General features: G+C 46.7%; 2 protein-coding genes across 2 annotated transcripts in view; both read right to left on the bottom strand.

The window, feature by feature from the left end:
* The window catches only part of LOC144736240 (uncharacterized), a 29143-nt gene extending 23061 nt beyond the window's left edge, over positions 1–6082 (bottom strand). The window contains exons 1-2 of the mRNA XM_078618864.1: positions 6066–6082; positions 5490–5623 (exon numbers count right to left, since the gene is read on the bottom strand). Coding sequence (XP_078474990.1) covers positions 5490–5623; positions 6066–6082 — 151 coding nt within the window. The remainder of the gene's footprint in view (positions 1–5489; positions 5624–6065) is intronic.
* LOC144736153 (uncharacterized) overlaps positions 1–16394 on the bottom strand; it is a 114661-nt gene that overhangs the window by 36662 nt on the left and 61605 nt on the right. The window contains exon 5 of the mRNA XM_078618739.1: positions 6161–6268. Coding sequence (XP_078474865.1) covers positions 6161–6268 — 108 coding nt within the window. The remainder of the gene's footprint in view (positions 1–6160; positions 6269–16394) is intronic.

The raw sequence follows: 16394 nt of genomic DNA, 5'->3' as shown, positions 1-16394 counted from the left end.
GATGTGGCTTGTCCTGACGTTATGGGTGATGGAGATGTTGCTCCTGATGATGTTGATGCTACTGATGTTGAGGCACCTAAGGTGGTTTGTCCTGACGTTATGGGTGATGGGGATGTTGCTCCTGATGATGTTGATGCTACTGATGTTGAGGCACCTAATGTGGTTTGTACTGACGTTATGGGTGATGGAGATGTGGCTCCTGATGTGGTTTGTGCTGACGTTGTGGGTGATGGAGATGTGGCTCCTGATGATGTTGATGCTACAGATGTTGATGCACCTGATGTGGTTTGTGCTGACGTTAAGGGTGATGGTGATGTTGCTCCTGATGATGTTAGCACTACTGATGTTGAGGCACCTGATATGGTTTGTCCTGACGTTATGGGTGATGGTGATGTTGCTCCTGATGATGTTGATGCTACTGATGTTGAGGCACCTAAGGTGGTTTGTCCTGACGTTATGGGTGATGGGGATGTTGCTCCTGATGATATTGATGCTACTGTTGTTGAGGCAGCGGATGTGGTTTGTGCTGATGTTATGGGTGATGGAGATGTGGCTCCTGATGTGGTTTGTGCTGACGTTATGGGTGATGGAGATGTGGATCCTGATGATGTTGATGCTATTGATGTCGTGGCACCTGGTGTGGTTTGTCCTGACGTTATCGGTGATGGTGATGTGGCTCCTGATGTGGTTTGTGCTGACGTTATGGGTGATGGGGATGTTGATCCTGATGATGTTGATGCTACTGACGTTGAGGCAGCGGATGTGGTTTGTTCTGACGTTATGGGTGATGGAGATGTGGCTCCTGAGGTGGTTTGTGCTGACGTTATGGGTGATGGTGATGTTGTTTCTGATGATGTTGATGCTACTGATGTCAAGGCACCTGAGGTGGTTTGCCCTGACGTTATGGGTGATGGGGATGTTGCTCCTGATGACGTTGGTACTACTGATGTTGAGGCAACGGATGTGGGTTGTCCTGACGCTATGGGTGATGGTGATGTGGCTCCTGATGTTGTTGATGCTATTGATGTCGAGGCACCTGAGGTGGTTTGTGCTGACGTTATGGGTGATGGGGATGTTGCTCCTAATGATGTTGATGCTACTGATGTGGAGGCACCTGCGGTGGTTTGTGCTGACGTTATGGGTGATGGGGATGTTGCTCCTAATGATGTTGATGCTACTGATGTGGAGGCACCTGAGGTGGTTTGCCCTGACGTTATGGGTGATGTTGTTGTTGCTCCTGATGATGTTGGTACTACTGATGTTGAGGCAGTGGATGTGGTTTGTCCTGACGTTATGGGTGATGGTGATGTTGCTCCTGATGATGTTGATGCTACTGATGTTGAGGCACCTAAGGTGGTTTGTCCTGACGTTATGGGTGATGGGGATGTTGCTCCTGATGATGTTGATGCTACTGATGTTGAGGCAGCGGATGTGGTTTGTGCTGACGTTATGGGTGATGGAGATGCGGCTCCTGATGTGGTTTGTGCTGACGTTATGGGTGATGGAGATGTGGCTCCTGATGATGCTGGTGCTACTGATGTTGAGGCACCTGATGTGGTTTGTGCTGACGTCATGGGTGATGTTGTTGTTCCTGATGATGTTGATAATATTGATGTCGTGGCACCTGATGTGGTTTGTGCTGATGTTATGGGTGATGGTGATGTTGCTCCTGATGATGTTGATGCTACTGATGTTGAGGCAGCAGATGTGGTTTGTCCTGACGTTATGGGTAATTGTGTTGTTGCTCCTGATGATGTCGGTGCTACTGATGTTGAGGCTCCTGATGTGGTTTCTGCTGACGTTATGGGTGATGGAGATGTGGCTCCTGATGAGGTTGATGCTACTGATGTTGAGGCAGCGGATGTGGTTTGTGCTGACGTTATGGGTGATGGAGATGCGGCTCCTGATGTGGTTTGTGCTGACGTTATGGGTGATGGTGATGTGGCTCCTGATGTGGTTTGTGCTGACGCTATGGGTGATGGAGATGTGGATCCTGATGATGTTGATGCTACTGATGTTGAGGCACCTGATGTGGTTTGTCCTGACGTTATGGGTGATGGAGATGTGGCTCCTGATGTGGTTTGTCCTGACGTTATGGGTGATGGTGATGTGGCTCCTGATGATCTTGATGATACTGATGTTGAGGCACCTGATGTGGATTGTCCTGACGTTATGGGTGATGGTGATGTTGCTGCTGATGATGTTGATGCTACTGATGTTGAGGCACCTAAGGTGGTTTGTCCTGACGTTATGGGTGATGGGGATGTTGCCCCTGATGATGTTGATGCTACTGATGTTGAGGCACCTAATGTGGTTTGTCCTGACGTTATGGGTGATGGAGATGTGGCTCCTGATGTGGTTTGTGCTGACGTTGTGGGTGATGGAGATGTGGCTCCTGATGATGTTGATGCTACAGATGTTGATGCACCTGATGTGGTTTGTGCTGACGTTAAGGGTGATGGTGATGTTGCTCCTGATGATGTTAGCACTACTGATGTTGAGGCACCTGATATGGTTTGTCCTGACGTTATGGGTGATGGTGATGTTGCTCCTGATGATGTTGATGCTACTGATGTTGAGGCACCTAAGGTGGTTTGTCCTGACGTTATGGGTGATGGGGATGTTGCTCCTGATGATATTGATGCTACTGTTGTTGAGGCAGCGGATGTGGTTTGTGCTGATGTTATGGGTGATGGAGATGTGGCTCCTGATGTGGTTTGTGCTGACGTTATGGGTGATGGAGATGTGGATCCTGATGATGTTGATGCTATTGATGTCGTGGCACCTGGTGTGGTTTGTCCTGACGTTATCGGTGATGGTGATGTGGCTCCTGATGTGGTTTGTGCTGACGTTATGGGTGATGGGGATGTTGATCCTGATGATGTTGATGCTACTGACGTTGAGGCAGCGGATGTGGTTTGTTCTGACGTTATGGGTGATGGAGATGTGGCTCCTGAGGTGGTTTGTGCTGACGTTATGGGTGATGGTGATGTTGTTTCTGATGATGTTGATGCTACTGATGTCAAGGCACCTGAGGTGGTTTGCCCTGACGTTATGGGTGATGGTGATGTGGCTTCTGATGTAGTTTGTGCTGACGTTATGAGTGATGGGGATGTTGCTCCTGATGACGTTGGTACTACTGATGTTGAGGCAACGGATGTGGGTTGTCCTGACGTTATGGGTGATGGTGATGTGGCTCCTGATGTTGTTGATGCTATTGATGTCGAGGCACCTGAGGTGGTTTGTGCTGACGTTATGGGTGATGGGGATGTTGCTCCTAATGATGTTGATGCTACTGATGTGGAGGCACCTGCGGTGGTTTGTGCTGACGTTATGGGTGATGGGGATGTTGCTCCTAATGATGTTGATGCTACTGATGTGGAGGCACCTGAGGTGGTTTGCCCTGACGTTATGGGTGATGTTGTTGTTGCTCCTGATGATGTTGGTACTACTGATGTTGAGGCAGTGGATGTGGTTTGTCCTGACGTTATGGGTGATGGTGATGTTGCTCCTGATGATGTTGATGCTACTGATGTTGATGCACCTAAGGTGGTTTGTCCTGACGTTATGGGTGATGGGGATGTTGCTCCTGATGATGTTGATGCTACTGATGTTGAGGCAGCGGATGTGGTTTGTGCTGACGTTATGGGTGATGGAGATGCGGCTCCTGATGTGGTTTGTGCTGACGTTATGGGTGATGGAGATGTGGCTCCTGATGATGCTGGTGCTACTGATGTTGAGGCACCTGATGTGGTTTGTGCTGACGTCATGGGTGATGTTGTTGTTCCTGATGATGTTGATAATATTGATGTCGTGGCACCTGATGTGGTTTGTGCTGATGTTATGGGTGATGGTGATGTTGCTCCTGATGATGTTGATGCTACTGATGTTGAGGCAGCAGATGTGGTTTGTCCTGACGTCATGGGTAATTGTGTTGTTGCTCCTGATGATGTTGGTGCTACTGATGTTGAGGCTCCTGATGTGGTTTCTGCTGACGTTATGGGTGATGGAGATGTGGCTCCTGATGAGGTTGATGCTACTGATGTTGAGGCAGCGGATGTGGTTTGTGCTGACGTTATGGGTGATGGAGATGCGGCTCCTGATGTGGTTTGTGCTGACGTTATGGGTGATGGTGATGTGGCTCCTGATGTGGTTTGTGCTGACGCTATGGGTGATGGAGATGTGGATCCTGATGATGTTGATGCTACTGATGTTGAGGCACCTGATGTGGTTTGTCCTGACGTTATGGGTGATGGAGATGTGGCTCCTGATGTGGTTTGTCCTGACGTTATGGGTGATGGTGATGTGGCTCCTGATGATGTTGATGATACTGATGTTGAGGCACCTGATGTGGATTGTCCTGACGTTATGGGTGATGGTGATGTTGCTGCTGATGATGTTGATGCTACTGATGTTGAGGCACCTAGGGTGGTTTGTCCTAACGTTATGGGTGATGGGGATGTTGATCCTGATGATGTTGATGCTACTGATGTTGAGGCAGCGGATGTGGTTTGTGCTGACGTTATGGGTGATGGAGATGTGGATCCTGATGATGTTGATGCTACTGATGTTGACGCAGCGGATGTGGTTTGTGCTGACGTTATGGGTGATGGAGATGTGGCTCCTGATGATGCTGGTGCTACTGATGTTGAGGCACCTGATGTGGTTTGTGCTGACGTCATGGGTGATGTTGTTGTTCCTGATGATGTTGATAATATTGATGTCGTGGCACCTGATGTGGTTTGTGCTGATGTTATGGGTGATGGTGATGTTGCTCCTGATGATGTTGATGCTACTGATGTTGAGGCAGCAGATGTGGTTTGTCCTGACGTTATGGGTAATTGTGTTGTTGCTCCTGATGATGTTGGTGCTACTGATGTTGAGGCTCCTGATGTGGTTTCTGCTGACGTTATGGGTGATGGAGATGTGACTCCTGATGAGGTTGATGCTACTGATGTTGAGGCAGCGGATGTGGTTTGTCCTGACGTTATGGGTGATGGGTATGTTGCTCCTGATGATGTTGGTACTTCTGATGTTGAGGCAGCGAATGTGGTTTGTCCTGACGTTATGGGTGATGGTGATGTTGCTCCTGATGACGTTGGTACTACTGATGTTGAGGCACCTGATGTGGTTTGTGCTGACGTTATGGGTGATGGTGATGTGGCTCCTGATGATGTTGGTGCTATTGATGTTAAGGCATTTGAAGTTATCTGACCTGCATTTGTTGTGGAACCTGGTGTGGGTGATGTTGATGTTGCTGGTGATGTGGTTATTCCTGCTGATGTTGAAATGTCTGTTGTAGATCCTCGAGTTGTGAGCAAGGGTGATGTCGCTACTGACGTGGTCATTGCTGCTGATGTTGAGGCTGTGCTAGATGGTGGTGATGTAGAAATTGCTGTTGGTTTTTCTGATGTTGGTCCTATAGAAGTGGCTGCACTCGTGGTTTGTGCTGGTGTTGTCAGTGCTAATGATGATGATGTTTGTGGCACTGATGTTGAGATACCTGAAGTTGTTTGACCTGCAGTTGTTGTGGATCCTGTTGTGGGTGATGGTGGTGATGCTGGTGAAGTTGTTATTGCTGTCGAAGTTGAGGCTGCTGTTGTTGCCCCTGTAGTTGTGGCACCTATTGTGGGGAATGGTGATGTGGCTCCTGAGGATGTTGGTGCTACTGATGTTGAGGCACCTGATGTGGTTTGTTCTGGTGTTGTTTGTGCTGATGACGATGATGTTTGTGGCACTGATGTTGAGATACTTGTTGTAATTGGTCCTACAGTTGTGGCTGCCTGTGATGCTGCTTGTGATGAAGTTTGTGCTATTGATGTTGAAGCTGCTGTTATGCTTTGTCCTGATGTTTTGAGTGATGCTGTAGTTGTTGATGAGGCTTGCGTGGTAGTTGTTGTTGGTACAGTCATCACCGTTGCTGCTACTGTTGTTGTCAAAGGTGTCATTGATGTTTGTATCATTGTTGCAGCAGTTGAGCTTGGTTTTGTCCCTACTGTTGTTGTCGCAGTTAGAGGTGAAGATATTATCGTTGTAGCAACACCTGGTATTGTCACTGGCGTCACGGTTGTACTCGATACATCTGCCGTGGTAATGCCTACTGTTGATGTTGAGACAGCAAGTATAGGTGTCGAGGTTGAGGATGCTGCAGTTGTCATGCCTGTTGTTGTCGGTGTTGCTGTTGTTGACGGTGGTGGAGGAGGCACGGTTGTGGCACCCGAAGTTGAAGCTTGTACGGATGTCGTGGTAGGAATTCCCACCGTTGATCCTGAGAAAATGAGCGCAAATCACAATGCCCTATTTAAAAGACATAGAGCACACACTGTGTTGTTTTAAAATAATTTAGAGGTAAAGGTACAGCCCAGCAACTGCTTGCCCATGCCACTGCTGGCAGAAGGGCCTCCATGAGAGAGGGAGCTTCAGGATGGTATTTTGGCCTACTCTTCCATGCTGGATGGACGTCTCGGAAGATGTGGGAGGACCCACGCTTTACCCTTCCACACTAAATATGCCGATCAACCGTGGTAGTGAACCCATTTTTCCTGGCAGGTGGACAGAGCCGCAGAGAGAATTGGAGGGCATTGAAGTAACTTGAACCGTTATTTAAACGGCGGAACCGGGAGATGGAATCGAACCGATGACCCCAGAATTGCAAGACCAGTGCTGCCCATTACAAATCATCTTTCATAATTTACTGAGCCATCTCATGGGATGCGTCTTGACATGCAGTTGCATTTCGATCATTTGTACAATTGGAATTGTTTGTGTTTTTGTTCGTGTTGTTTGTCGTTACATATTATTGTGTTGCACAGGTTGAATTCATCTATTAGTGGAAGCTTGGTGTAAACTTGGTTATTGTTAACTTGGTTATTGTTAACGTCGTACTCAGATTGTAAATGTTGTGGCTTGGCTCTCCAACAGACCGGTGTGCTGTACTAGTGATGAATTGGCACGTTCTGTTTACGTGACAACCCTTACTAATACATTGTGTGCGCGTCAGTGCAATGTGCACGATTGTGCGTCGCTGCTTGCGTGTTTACCTGTCGTGGTCGGTGCGTTATATATTGGTGCGTTTGTCGCAGGAACGATGGTTTCTTGAGTAAGAAAACACGGAGAAGTTTAATGGCAAGTCACCACACTTTACAACATGTTAGTCGCACGCATTGTATTTGTTTTGCACAGTAACAGCAATTCATGAAAAGTATTTTTGTGCGCATTTTGACAATTGCGTGTGTGTTACCTTCCGTGACAGTCTGAGGTATTTTTGTGCCAGTAGTTTGTTGTGCTGTAGATCCTATAGGTGACAAAATGATATTTGTCCGTTGAGTATAATATAGTCACATTAAACACACATCTACAGAATCAGTGGCTGAGCTGTCATTGTCCAGAGAACTATTCATAGAGCACTCCACCAATTTCAAGTTATGAAGTGTCATTTTGAAACTTGATATATGTACTTCACATGAATAAGGTCAACAATCAATAACTGAATTTTACCCATTACAGATTATCAGTTTTACCATTTACAATATCTCCAAAAGTGATGTGAGCTCAATTTCTAAATCGTACAACAGATAGGCATTGTTCTATTGTACTAGATACTGTATTGTAAAATTGTTATTGTGTGATTGCAATAAGCCAATAAACACTACAAATCTAAGTGTGCACTGTAATTTTAACTCCTCACATGTCATACAATCGAATCAATTCTGACACTGAATAAACTTCCTCAGAGTAATTTATTACTTTAATCTCAAGATGGCCACCGCTTTGGTTTACATTTTGTAAACAGCTAAAGGTCCAGCCATGCAATCCCTTTCTCACGCCAGTGGTAATAAATTATTCTCCAAGACAACCGGCTCTAAGATGGCACTATGGGCCATTCTTCCACACTGTCCCAGCCAGGTGGAAGTGCCTCAACCACAAGCTACTTACCATTCAGCAAACTATGCTGTCCGCTTGTTTACTACTGGCTTAGGTGGTTGGGCGGATTTAATAATCTTGGACAGTCTTTTTCATTAGCACATTAATGGGCTAAACATTGCCAAGAGTGTTTTGAGTTGTTATTAGTGCACAAAGTACCTGCTGTGGTAGTTGTGATCACTTGTTGCATTGCGGAAGTTGTTATTGTTGCAGTAGTTGAAGCTATTATTGCGGTTGTAGTTGTTGCTGCTGATGTGGTTACGGCTGCAGATGTTGATGATGCTGTAGATTGTGGTGATATTGTGGGCAATGGTGTTGTTGCAGCTGATGTGGTTATTGCTGCAGATGTTGAGGCACCTGATGTTTGTCCTACAGTTGTAGCCGATGGTGGTGTTGCTGTTGATGTGGTTACTGCTGGAGATGTTGATGCTGCTGTTGTTTGTCCTGGAGTTGTGGACATTTGAGTTGGTGAAGGAGTTGATGTTTGTGGTATTGGAGGTGATACTTCTGTTGTTGGTCCTGCAGTTGTAGAAAGTACTGCTGATGTGGTTACTACTGCTGATGTTAATCCTGCTGTAGAATGTGGTGGTGTTGTGGTTAATGGTGTTGCTGCAGCTGATGTGGTTATTGCTGCAGATGTTGCGACACCTGATGTGGTTTGTCCTACAGTTGTAGCTGATGGTGTTGTTGCTGCTGATGTTGTTAGGGATGTAGATGTTGATGATGCTGTAGATTGTAGTGATGTGGGCAATGGTGTTGTTGCAGATGATGTGGCTATTGCTGCAGATGTTGAGACACCTGATGTTTGTGCTACAGTTGTTGCCGATGGTGTTGTTGCTGCTGATGTGGTTATGGCTGCAGATGTTGATGCTGCTGTAGATTGTGGTGTTGTGGACAATGGTGTTGTTGCCGCTGATGTGGATATTGATGGAGATGTTGAGACTGCTGAAGTTGTTTTTCCTGGAGATGTAGCTGATGGTGTTGTTGCGGTCAATGTGGTTAATGGTGGAGATGTTGAGACTGCTGAAGTTGTTTGCCCTAGAGTTGTAGCCGATGGTGTTGTTGCTGCTGATGTGGTTACTACTGTTGGTGTGGATACTGCTGTAGATTGTGGTGGTGTTGTGGACAATGGTGTTGTCGCAGCTGAAGTGGTTATTGCTGCAGAAGTTGCCACACCTGATGTTGTTTGTCCTACACTTGTAGCCAATGGTGTTGTTGCTGCTGATGTGGTTATGGCTGCAGATGTTGATGATGCTGTAGATTGTGGTGGTGTTGTGGACAATGGTGTTGTTGCACCTGATGTGGTTATTGCTGCAGAGGTTGAGACACCTGATGTTTGTGCTACAGTTGTTGCTGAAGGTGTTGTTGCTGCTGATGTGGTTACGACTGCAGAAGTTGATGCTACTGTAGATTGTGGTGGTGTTGTGGACAATGGTGTTGTTGCAGCTGATGTGGTTATTGCTGCAGAAGTTGCTGCACCTGATGTTTGTCCTTCACTTGTAGCCGATGGTGTTGTTGCTGCGAAGGTGGTTACGACTGCAGATGTTGATGCTACTGTAGATTGTGGTGGTGTTGTGGACAATGGTGTTATTGCAGCTGATGTGGTTATTGCTTCAGATGTTGTGGCACCTGATGTGGTTTGTCCTACAGTTGTAGCTGATGGTGTCGTTGCTGCTGATGTTGTTAGGGCTGCAGATGTTGATGATGCTGTAGATTGTAGTGATGTGGGCAATGGTGTTGTTGCAGCTGATGTGGCTATTGCTGCAGATGTTGAGACACCTGATGTTTGTGCTACAGTTGTTGCTGATGGTGTTGTTGCTGCTGATGTGGTTATGGCTGCAGATGTTGATGCTGCTGTAGATTGTGGTGGTGGTGTTGTGGACAATGGTGTTGTTGCCGCTGATGTGGTTATTGTTACAGATGTTGAGACACCTGATGTGGTTTGTCCTACAGTTGTAGCTGATGGTGTTGTTGCTGCTGATGTTGTTAGGGATGTAGATGTTGATGATGCTGTAGATTGTAGTGATGTGGGCAATGGTGTTGTTGCAGATGATGTGGCTATTGCTGCAGATGTTGAGACACCTGATGTTTGTGCTACAGTTGTTGCCGATGGTGTTGTTGCTGCTGATGTGGTTATGGCTGCAGATGTTGATGCTGCTGTAGATTGTGGTGTTGTGGACAATGGTGTTGTTGCCGCTGATGTGGATATTGATGGAGATGTTGAGACTGCTGAAGTTGTTTTTCCTGGAGATGTAGCTGATGGTGTTGTTGCGGTCAATGTGGTTAATGGTGGAGATGTTGAGACTGCTGAAGTTGTTTGCCCTAGAGTTGTAGCCGATGGTGTTGTTGCTGCTGATGTGGTTACTACTGTTGGTGTGGATACTGCTGTAGATTGTGGTGGTGTTGTGGACAATGGTGTTGTCGCAGCTGAAGTGGTTATTGCTGCAGAAGTTGCCACACCTGATGTTGTTTGTCCTACACTTGTAGCCAATGGTGTTGTTGCTGCTGATGTGGTTATGGCTGCAGATGTTGATGATGCTGTAGATTGTGGTGGTGTTGTGGACAATGGTGTTGTTGCACCTGATGTGGTTATTGCTGCAGAGGTTGAGACACCTGATGTTTGTGCTACAGTTGTTGCTGAAGGTGTTGTTGCTGCTGATGTGGTTACGACTGCAGAAGTTGATGCTACTGTAGATTGTGGTGGTGTTGTGGACAATGGTGTTGTTGCAGCTGATGTGGTTATTGCTGCAGAAGTTGCTGCACCTGATGTTTGTCCTTCACTTGTAGCCGATGGTGTTGTTGCTGCGAAGGTGGTTACGACTGCAGATGTTGATGCTACTGTAGATTGTGGTGGTGTTGTGGACAATGGTGTTATTGCAGCTGATGTGGTTATTGCTTCAGATGTTGTGGCACCTGATGTGGTTTGTCCTACAGTTGTAGCTGATGGTGTCGTTGCTGCTGATGTTGTTAGGGCTGCAGATGTTGATGATGCTGTAGATTGTAGTGATGTGGGCAATGGTGTTGTTGCAGCTGATGTGGCTATTGCTGCAGATGTTGAGACACCTGATGTTTGTGCTACAGTTGTTGCTGATGGTGTTGTTGCTGCTGATGTGGTTATGGCTGCAGATGTTGATGCTGCTGTAGATTGTGGTGGTGGTGTTGTGGACAATGGTGTTGTTGCCGCTGATGTGGTTATTGTTACAGATGTTGAGACACCTGATGTTTGTGCTACAGTTGTTGCTGAAGGTGTTGTTGCTGCTGATGTGGTTACTACTGCTGGTGTGGATGCTGCTGTAGATTGTGGTGGTGTTGTGGACGATGGCGTTGTTGCAGCTGATGTGGTTATTGCTGCAGAAGTTGCTGCACCTGATGTTGTTTGTCCTACACTTGTAGCCGATGGTGTTGTTGCTGCCAAGGTGGTTACGACTGCAGATGTTGATGCTACTGTAGATTGTGGTGGTGTTGTGGACAATGGTGTTATTGCAGCTGATGTGGTTATTGCTTCAGATGTTGTGGCACCTGATGTTTGTCCTACAGTTGTAGCTGATGGTGTTGTTGCTGCTGATGTGGTTACTGCTGCAGATGTTGATGCTGCTGTTGTTTGTCCTGGAGTTGTGGACATTTGAGTTGGTGAAGGAGTTGATGTTTGTGGTATTGGAGTTGATACTTCTGTTGTTGGTCCTGCAGTTGTAGAAATTACTGCTGATGTGGTTACTACTGCAGATGTTGATGCTGCTGTAGATTGTGGTGGTGTTGTGGTTAATGGTGTTGCTGCAGCTGATGTGGTTATTGCTGCAGATGTTGCGGCACCTGATGTGGTTTGTCCTACAGTTGTAGCTGATGGTGTTGTTGCTGCTGATGTTGTTAGGGCTGCAGATGTTGATGATGCTGTAGATTGTAGTGATGTGGGCAATGGTGTTGTTGCAGCTGATGTGGCTATTGCTGCAGATGTTGAGACACCTGATGTTTGTGCTACAGTTGTTGCTGATGGTGTTGTTGCTGCTGATGTGGTTATGGCTGCAGATGTTGATGCTGCTGTAGATTGTGGTGGTGGTGGTGTTGTGGACAATGGTGTTGTTGCCGCTGATGTGGTTATTGCTGCAGATGTTGAAACACCTGATGTTTGTGCTACAGTTGTTGCTGAAGGTGTTGTTGCTGCTGATGTGGTTACTACTGCTGGTGTGGATGCTGCTGTAGTTTGTGGTGGTGTTGTGGACGATGGCGTTGTTGCAGCTGATGTGGTTATTGCTGCAGAAGTTGCTGCACCTGATGTTGTTTGTCCTACACTTGTAGCCGATGGTGTTGTTGCTGCCAAGGTGGTTACGACTGCAGATGTTGATGCTACTGTAGATTGTGGTGGTGTTGTGGACAATGGTGTTATTGCAGCTGATGTGGTTATTGCTTCAGATGTTGTGGCACCTGATGTTGTTTGTCCTACAGTTGTTGCTGATGGTGTTGCGGCTGCTGATGTTGATGCTGATGTAGATTGTGGTGGTGCTGTAGGCAATGTTGTTGTTGCAGCTGATGTTGTTATTGCTGCAGATGTTGAGACATCTGAAGTTGCTTGTCCTAGAGTTATAGTTGATGGTGATGTTGCTGCTGATGTGGTAACTGCTGCAGATGTTGAGGGACCTGCAGTTGTTTTTGCGAGAGTTGTTGCCGATGGTGTTGTTGCCGCTGATGTGGTTATTGATGCAGTTGTTGATGCACCTGATGTTTGTCCTACAGTTGTAGCCGATGGTGTTGTTGCTGGTGATGTGGTTATGGGTGCAGATGTTGATGATGCTGTAGATTGTGGTGATGTTGTGGGCAATGGTGTTGTTGCAGCTGATGTGGTTATTGCTGCAGATGTTGAGACACCTGATATTTGTGCTACAGTTGTTGCCGATGGTGTTGTTGCTGCTGATGTGGTTACTACTGCAGATGTTGATGATGCTGTAGATTGTGGTGGTGTTGTCAGCAATGTTGTTGTTGCAGCTGATGTGGTTATTGCTTCAGTTGTTGAGGCACCTGATGTTTGTCCTACATTTGTCGCTGATGGTGTTGTTGCTGCTGATGTGGTTACTGCTGCAGATGTTGATGCTGCTGTTGTTTGTCCTGGAGTTGTGGACATTTGGGTTGGTGAAGGAGTTGATGTTTGTGGTATTGGAGTTGATACTTCTGTTGTTGGTCCTGCAGTTGTAGAAATTACTGCTGATGTGGTTACTACTGCAGATGTTGATGCTGCTGTAGAATGTGGTGGTGTTGTGGTTAATGGTGTTGCTGCAGCTGATGTGGTTATTGCTGCAGATGTTGCGGCACCTGATGTGGTTTGTCCTACAGTTGTAGCTGATAGTGTTGTTGCTGCTGATGTTGTTAGGGCTGCAGATGTTGATGATGCTGTAGATTGTAGTGATGTGGGCAATGGTGTTGTTGCAGCTGATGTGGCTATTGCTGCAGATGTTGAGACACCTGATGTTTGTGCTACAGTTGTTGCTGATGGTGTTGTTGCTGCTGATGTGGTTATGGCTGCAGATGTTGATGCTGCTGTAGATTGTGGTGGTGGTGGTGGTGTTGTGGACAATGGTGTTGTTGCCGCTGATGTGGTTATTGCTGCAGATGTTGAAACACCTGATGTTTGTGCTACAGTTGTTGCTGAAGGTGTTGTTGCTGCTGATGTGGTTACTACTGCTGGTGTGGATGCTGCTGTAGTTTGTGGTGGTGTTGTGGACGATGGCGTTGTTGCAGCTGATGTGGTTATTGCTGCAGAAGTTGCTGCACCTGATGTTGTTTGTCCTACACTTGTAGCCGATGGTGTTGTTGCTGCCAAGGTGGTTACGACTGCAGATGTTGATGCTACTGTAGATTGTGGTGGTGTTGTGGACAATGGTGTTATTGCAGCTGATGTGGTTATTGCTTCAGATGTTGTGGCACCTGATGTTTGTCCTACAGTTGTAGCTGATGGTGTTGTTGCTGCTGATGTGGTTACTGCTGCAGATGTTGATGCTGCTGTTGTTTGTCCTGGAGTTGTGGACATTTGAGTTGGTGAAGGAGTTGATGTTTGTGGTATTGGAGTTGATACTTCTATTGTTGGTCCTGCAGTTGTAGAAATTACTGCTGATGTGGTTACTACTGCAGATGTTGATGCTGCTGTAGATTGTGGTGGTGTTGTGGTTAATGGTGTTGCTGCAGCTGATGTGGTTATTGCTGCAGATGTTGCGGCACCTGATGTGGTTTGTCCTACAGTTGTAGCTGATGGTGTTGTTGCTGCTGATGTTGTTAGGGCTGCAGATGTTGATGATGCTGTAGATTGTAGTGATGTGGGCAATGGTGTTGTTGCAGCTGATGTGGCTATTGCTGCAGATGTTGAGACACCTGATGTTTGTGCTACAGTTGTTGCTGATGGTGTTGTTGCTGCTGATGTGGTTATGGCTGCAGATGTTGATGCTGCTGTAGATTGTGGTGGTGGTGTTGTGGACAATGGTGTTGTTGCCGCTGATGTGGTTATTGCTGCAGATGTTGAAACACCTGATGTTTGTGCTACAGTTGTTGCTGAAGGTGTTGTTGCTGCTGATGTGGTTACTACTGCTGGTGTGGATGCTGCTGTAGTTTGTGGTGGTGTTGTGGACGATGGCGTTGTTGCAGCTGATGTGGTTATTGCTGCAGAAGTTGCTGCACCTGATGTTGTTTGTCCTACACTTGTAGCCGATGGTGTTGTTGCTGCCAAGGTGGTTACGACTGCAGATGTTGATGCTACTGTAGATTGTGGTGGTGTTGTGGACAATGGTGTTATTGCAGCTGATGTGGTTATTGCTTCAGATGTTGTGGCACCTGATGTTGTTTGTCCTACAGTTGTTGCTGATGGTGTTGCGGCTGCTGATGTTGATGCTGATGTAGATTGTGGTGGTGCTGTAGGCAATGGTGTTGTTGCAGCTGATGTTGTTATTGCTGCAGATGTTGAGGCATCTGAAGTTGCTTGTCCTAGAGTTATAGTTGATGGTGATGTTGCTGCTGATGTGGTAACTGCTGCAGATGTTGAGGGACCTGCAGTTGTTTTTGCGAGAGTTGTTGCCGATGGTGTTGTTGCCGCGGATGTGGTTATTGATGCAGTTGTTGATGCACCTGATGTTTGTCCTACAGTTGTAGCCGATGGTGTTGTTGCTGGTGATGTGGTTATGGCTGCAGATGTTGATGATGCTGTAGATTGTGGTGATGTTGTGGGCAATGGTGTTGTTGCAGCTGATGTGGTTATTGCTGCAGATGTTGAGACACCTGATATTTGTGCTACAGTTGTTGCCGATGGTGTTGTTGCTGCTGATGTGGTTACTACTGCAGATGTTGATGATGCTGTAGATTGTGGTGGTGTTGTCGGCAATGTTGTTGTTGCAGCTGATGTGGTTATTGCTTCAGTTGTTGAGGCACCTGATGTTTGTCCTACAGTTGTCGCTGATGGTGTTGTTGCTGCTGATGTGGTTACTGCTGCAGATGTTGATGCTGCTGTTGTTTGTCCTGGAGTTGTGGACATTTGAGTTGGTGAAGGAGTTGATGTTTGTGGTATTGGAGTTGATACGTCTGTTGTTGGTCCTGCAGTTGTAGAAATTACTGCTGATGTGGTTACTACTGCAGATGTTGATGCTGCTGTAGATTGTGGTGGTGTTGTGGTTAATGGTGTTGCTGCAGCTGATGTGGTTATTGCTGCAGATGTTGCGGCACCTGATGTGGTTTGTCCTACAGTTGTAGCTGATGGTGTTGTTGCTGCTGATGTTGTTAGGGCTGCAGATGTTGATGATGCTGTAGATAGTTGTGATGTGGGCAATGGTGTTGTTGCAGCTGATGTGGCTATTGCTGCAGATGTTGAGACACCTGATGTTTGTGCTACAGTTGTTGCTGATGGTGTTGTTGCTGCTGATGTGGTTATGGCTGCAGATGTTGATGCTGCTGTAGATTGTGGTGGTGGTGTTGTGGACAATGGTGTTGTTGCCGCTGATGTGGTTATTGCTGCAGATGTTGAGACACCTGATGTTTGTGCTACAGTTGTTGCTGATGGTGTTGTTGCTGCTGATGTGGTTACTACTGCTGGTGTGGATGCTGCTGTAGATTGTGGTGGTGTTGTAGACGATGGCGTTGTTGCAGCTGATGTGGTTATTGCTGCAGAAGTTGCTGCACCAGATGTTGTTTGTCCTACACTTGTAGCCGATGGTGTTGTTGCTGCCAAGGTGGTTACGTCTGCAGATGTTGATGCTACTGTAGATTGTGGTGGTGTTGTGGACAATGGTGTTATTGCAGCTGATGTGGTTATTGCTTCAGATGTTGTGGCACGTGATGTTGTTTGTCCTACAGTTGTAGCTGATGGTGTTGCGGCTGCTGATGTTGATGCTGATGTAGATTGTGGTGGTGTTGTAGGCAATGGTGTTGTTGCTGCTGATGTGGTAACTGCTGCAGATGTTGATGCTGCTGTAGATTGTGGTGGTGGTGGTGGTGTTGTGGACAAT

Source organism: Lampetra planeri, chromosome 59 (assembly GCF_965212315.1).
Source record: "Lampetra planeri chromosome 59, kcLamPlan1.2.h2, whole genome shotgun sequence".
Classification (NCBI taxonomy): domain Eukaryota; kingdom Metazoa; phylum Chordata; class Hyperoartia; order Petromyzontiformes; family Petromyzontidae; genus Lampetra; species Lampetra planeri.
The sequence above is the reverse complement of the archived record's forward strand: the minus strand, read 5'-3'. Positions and strand labels throughout refer to the sequence as shown.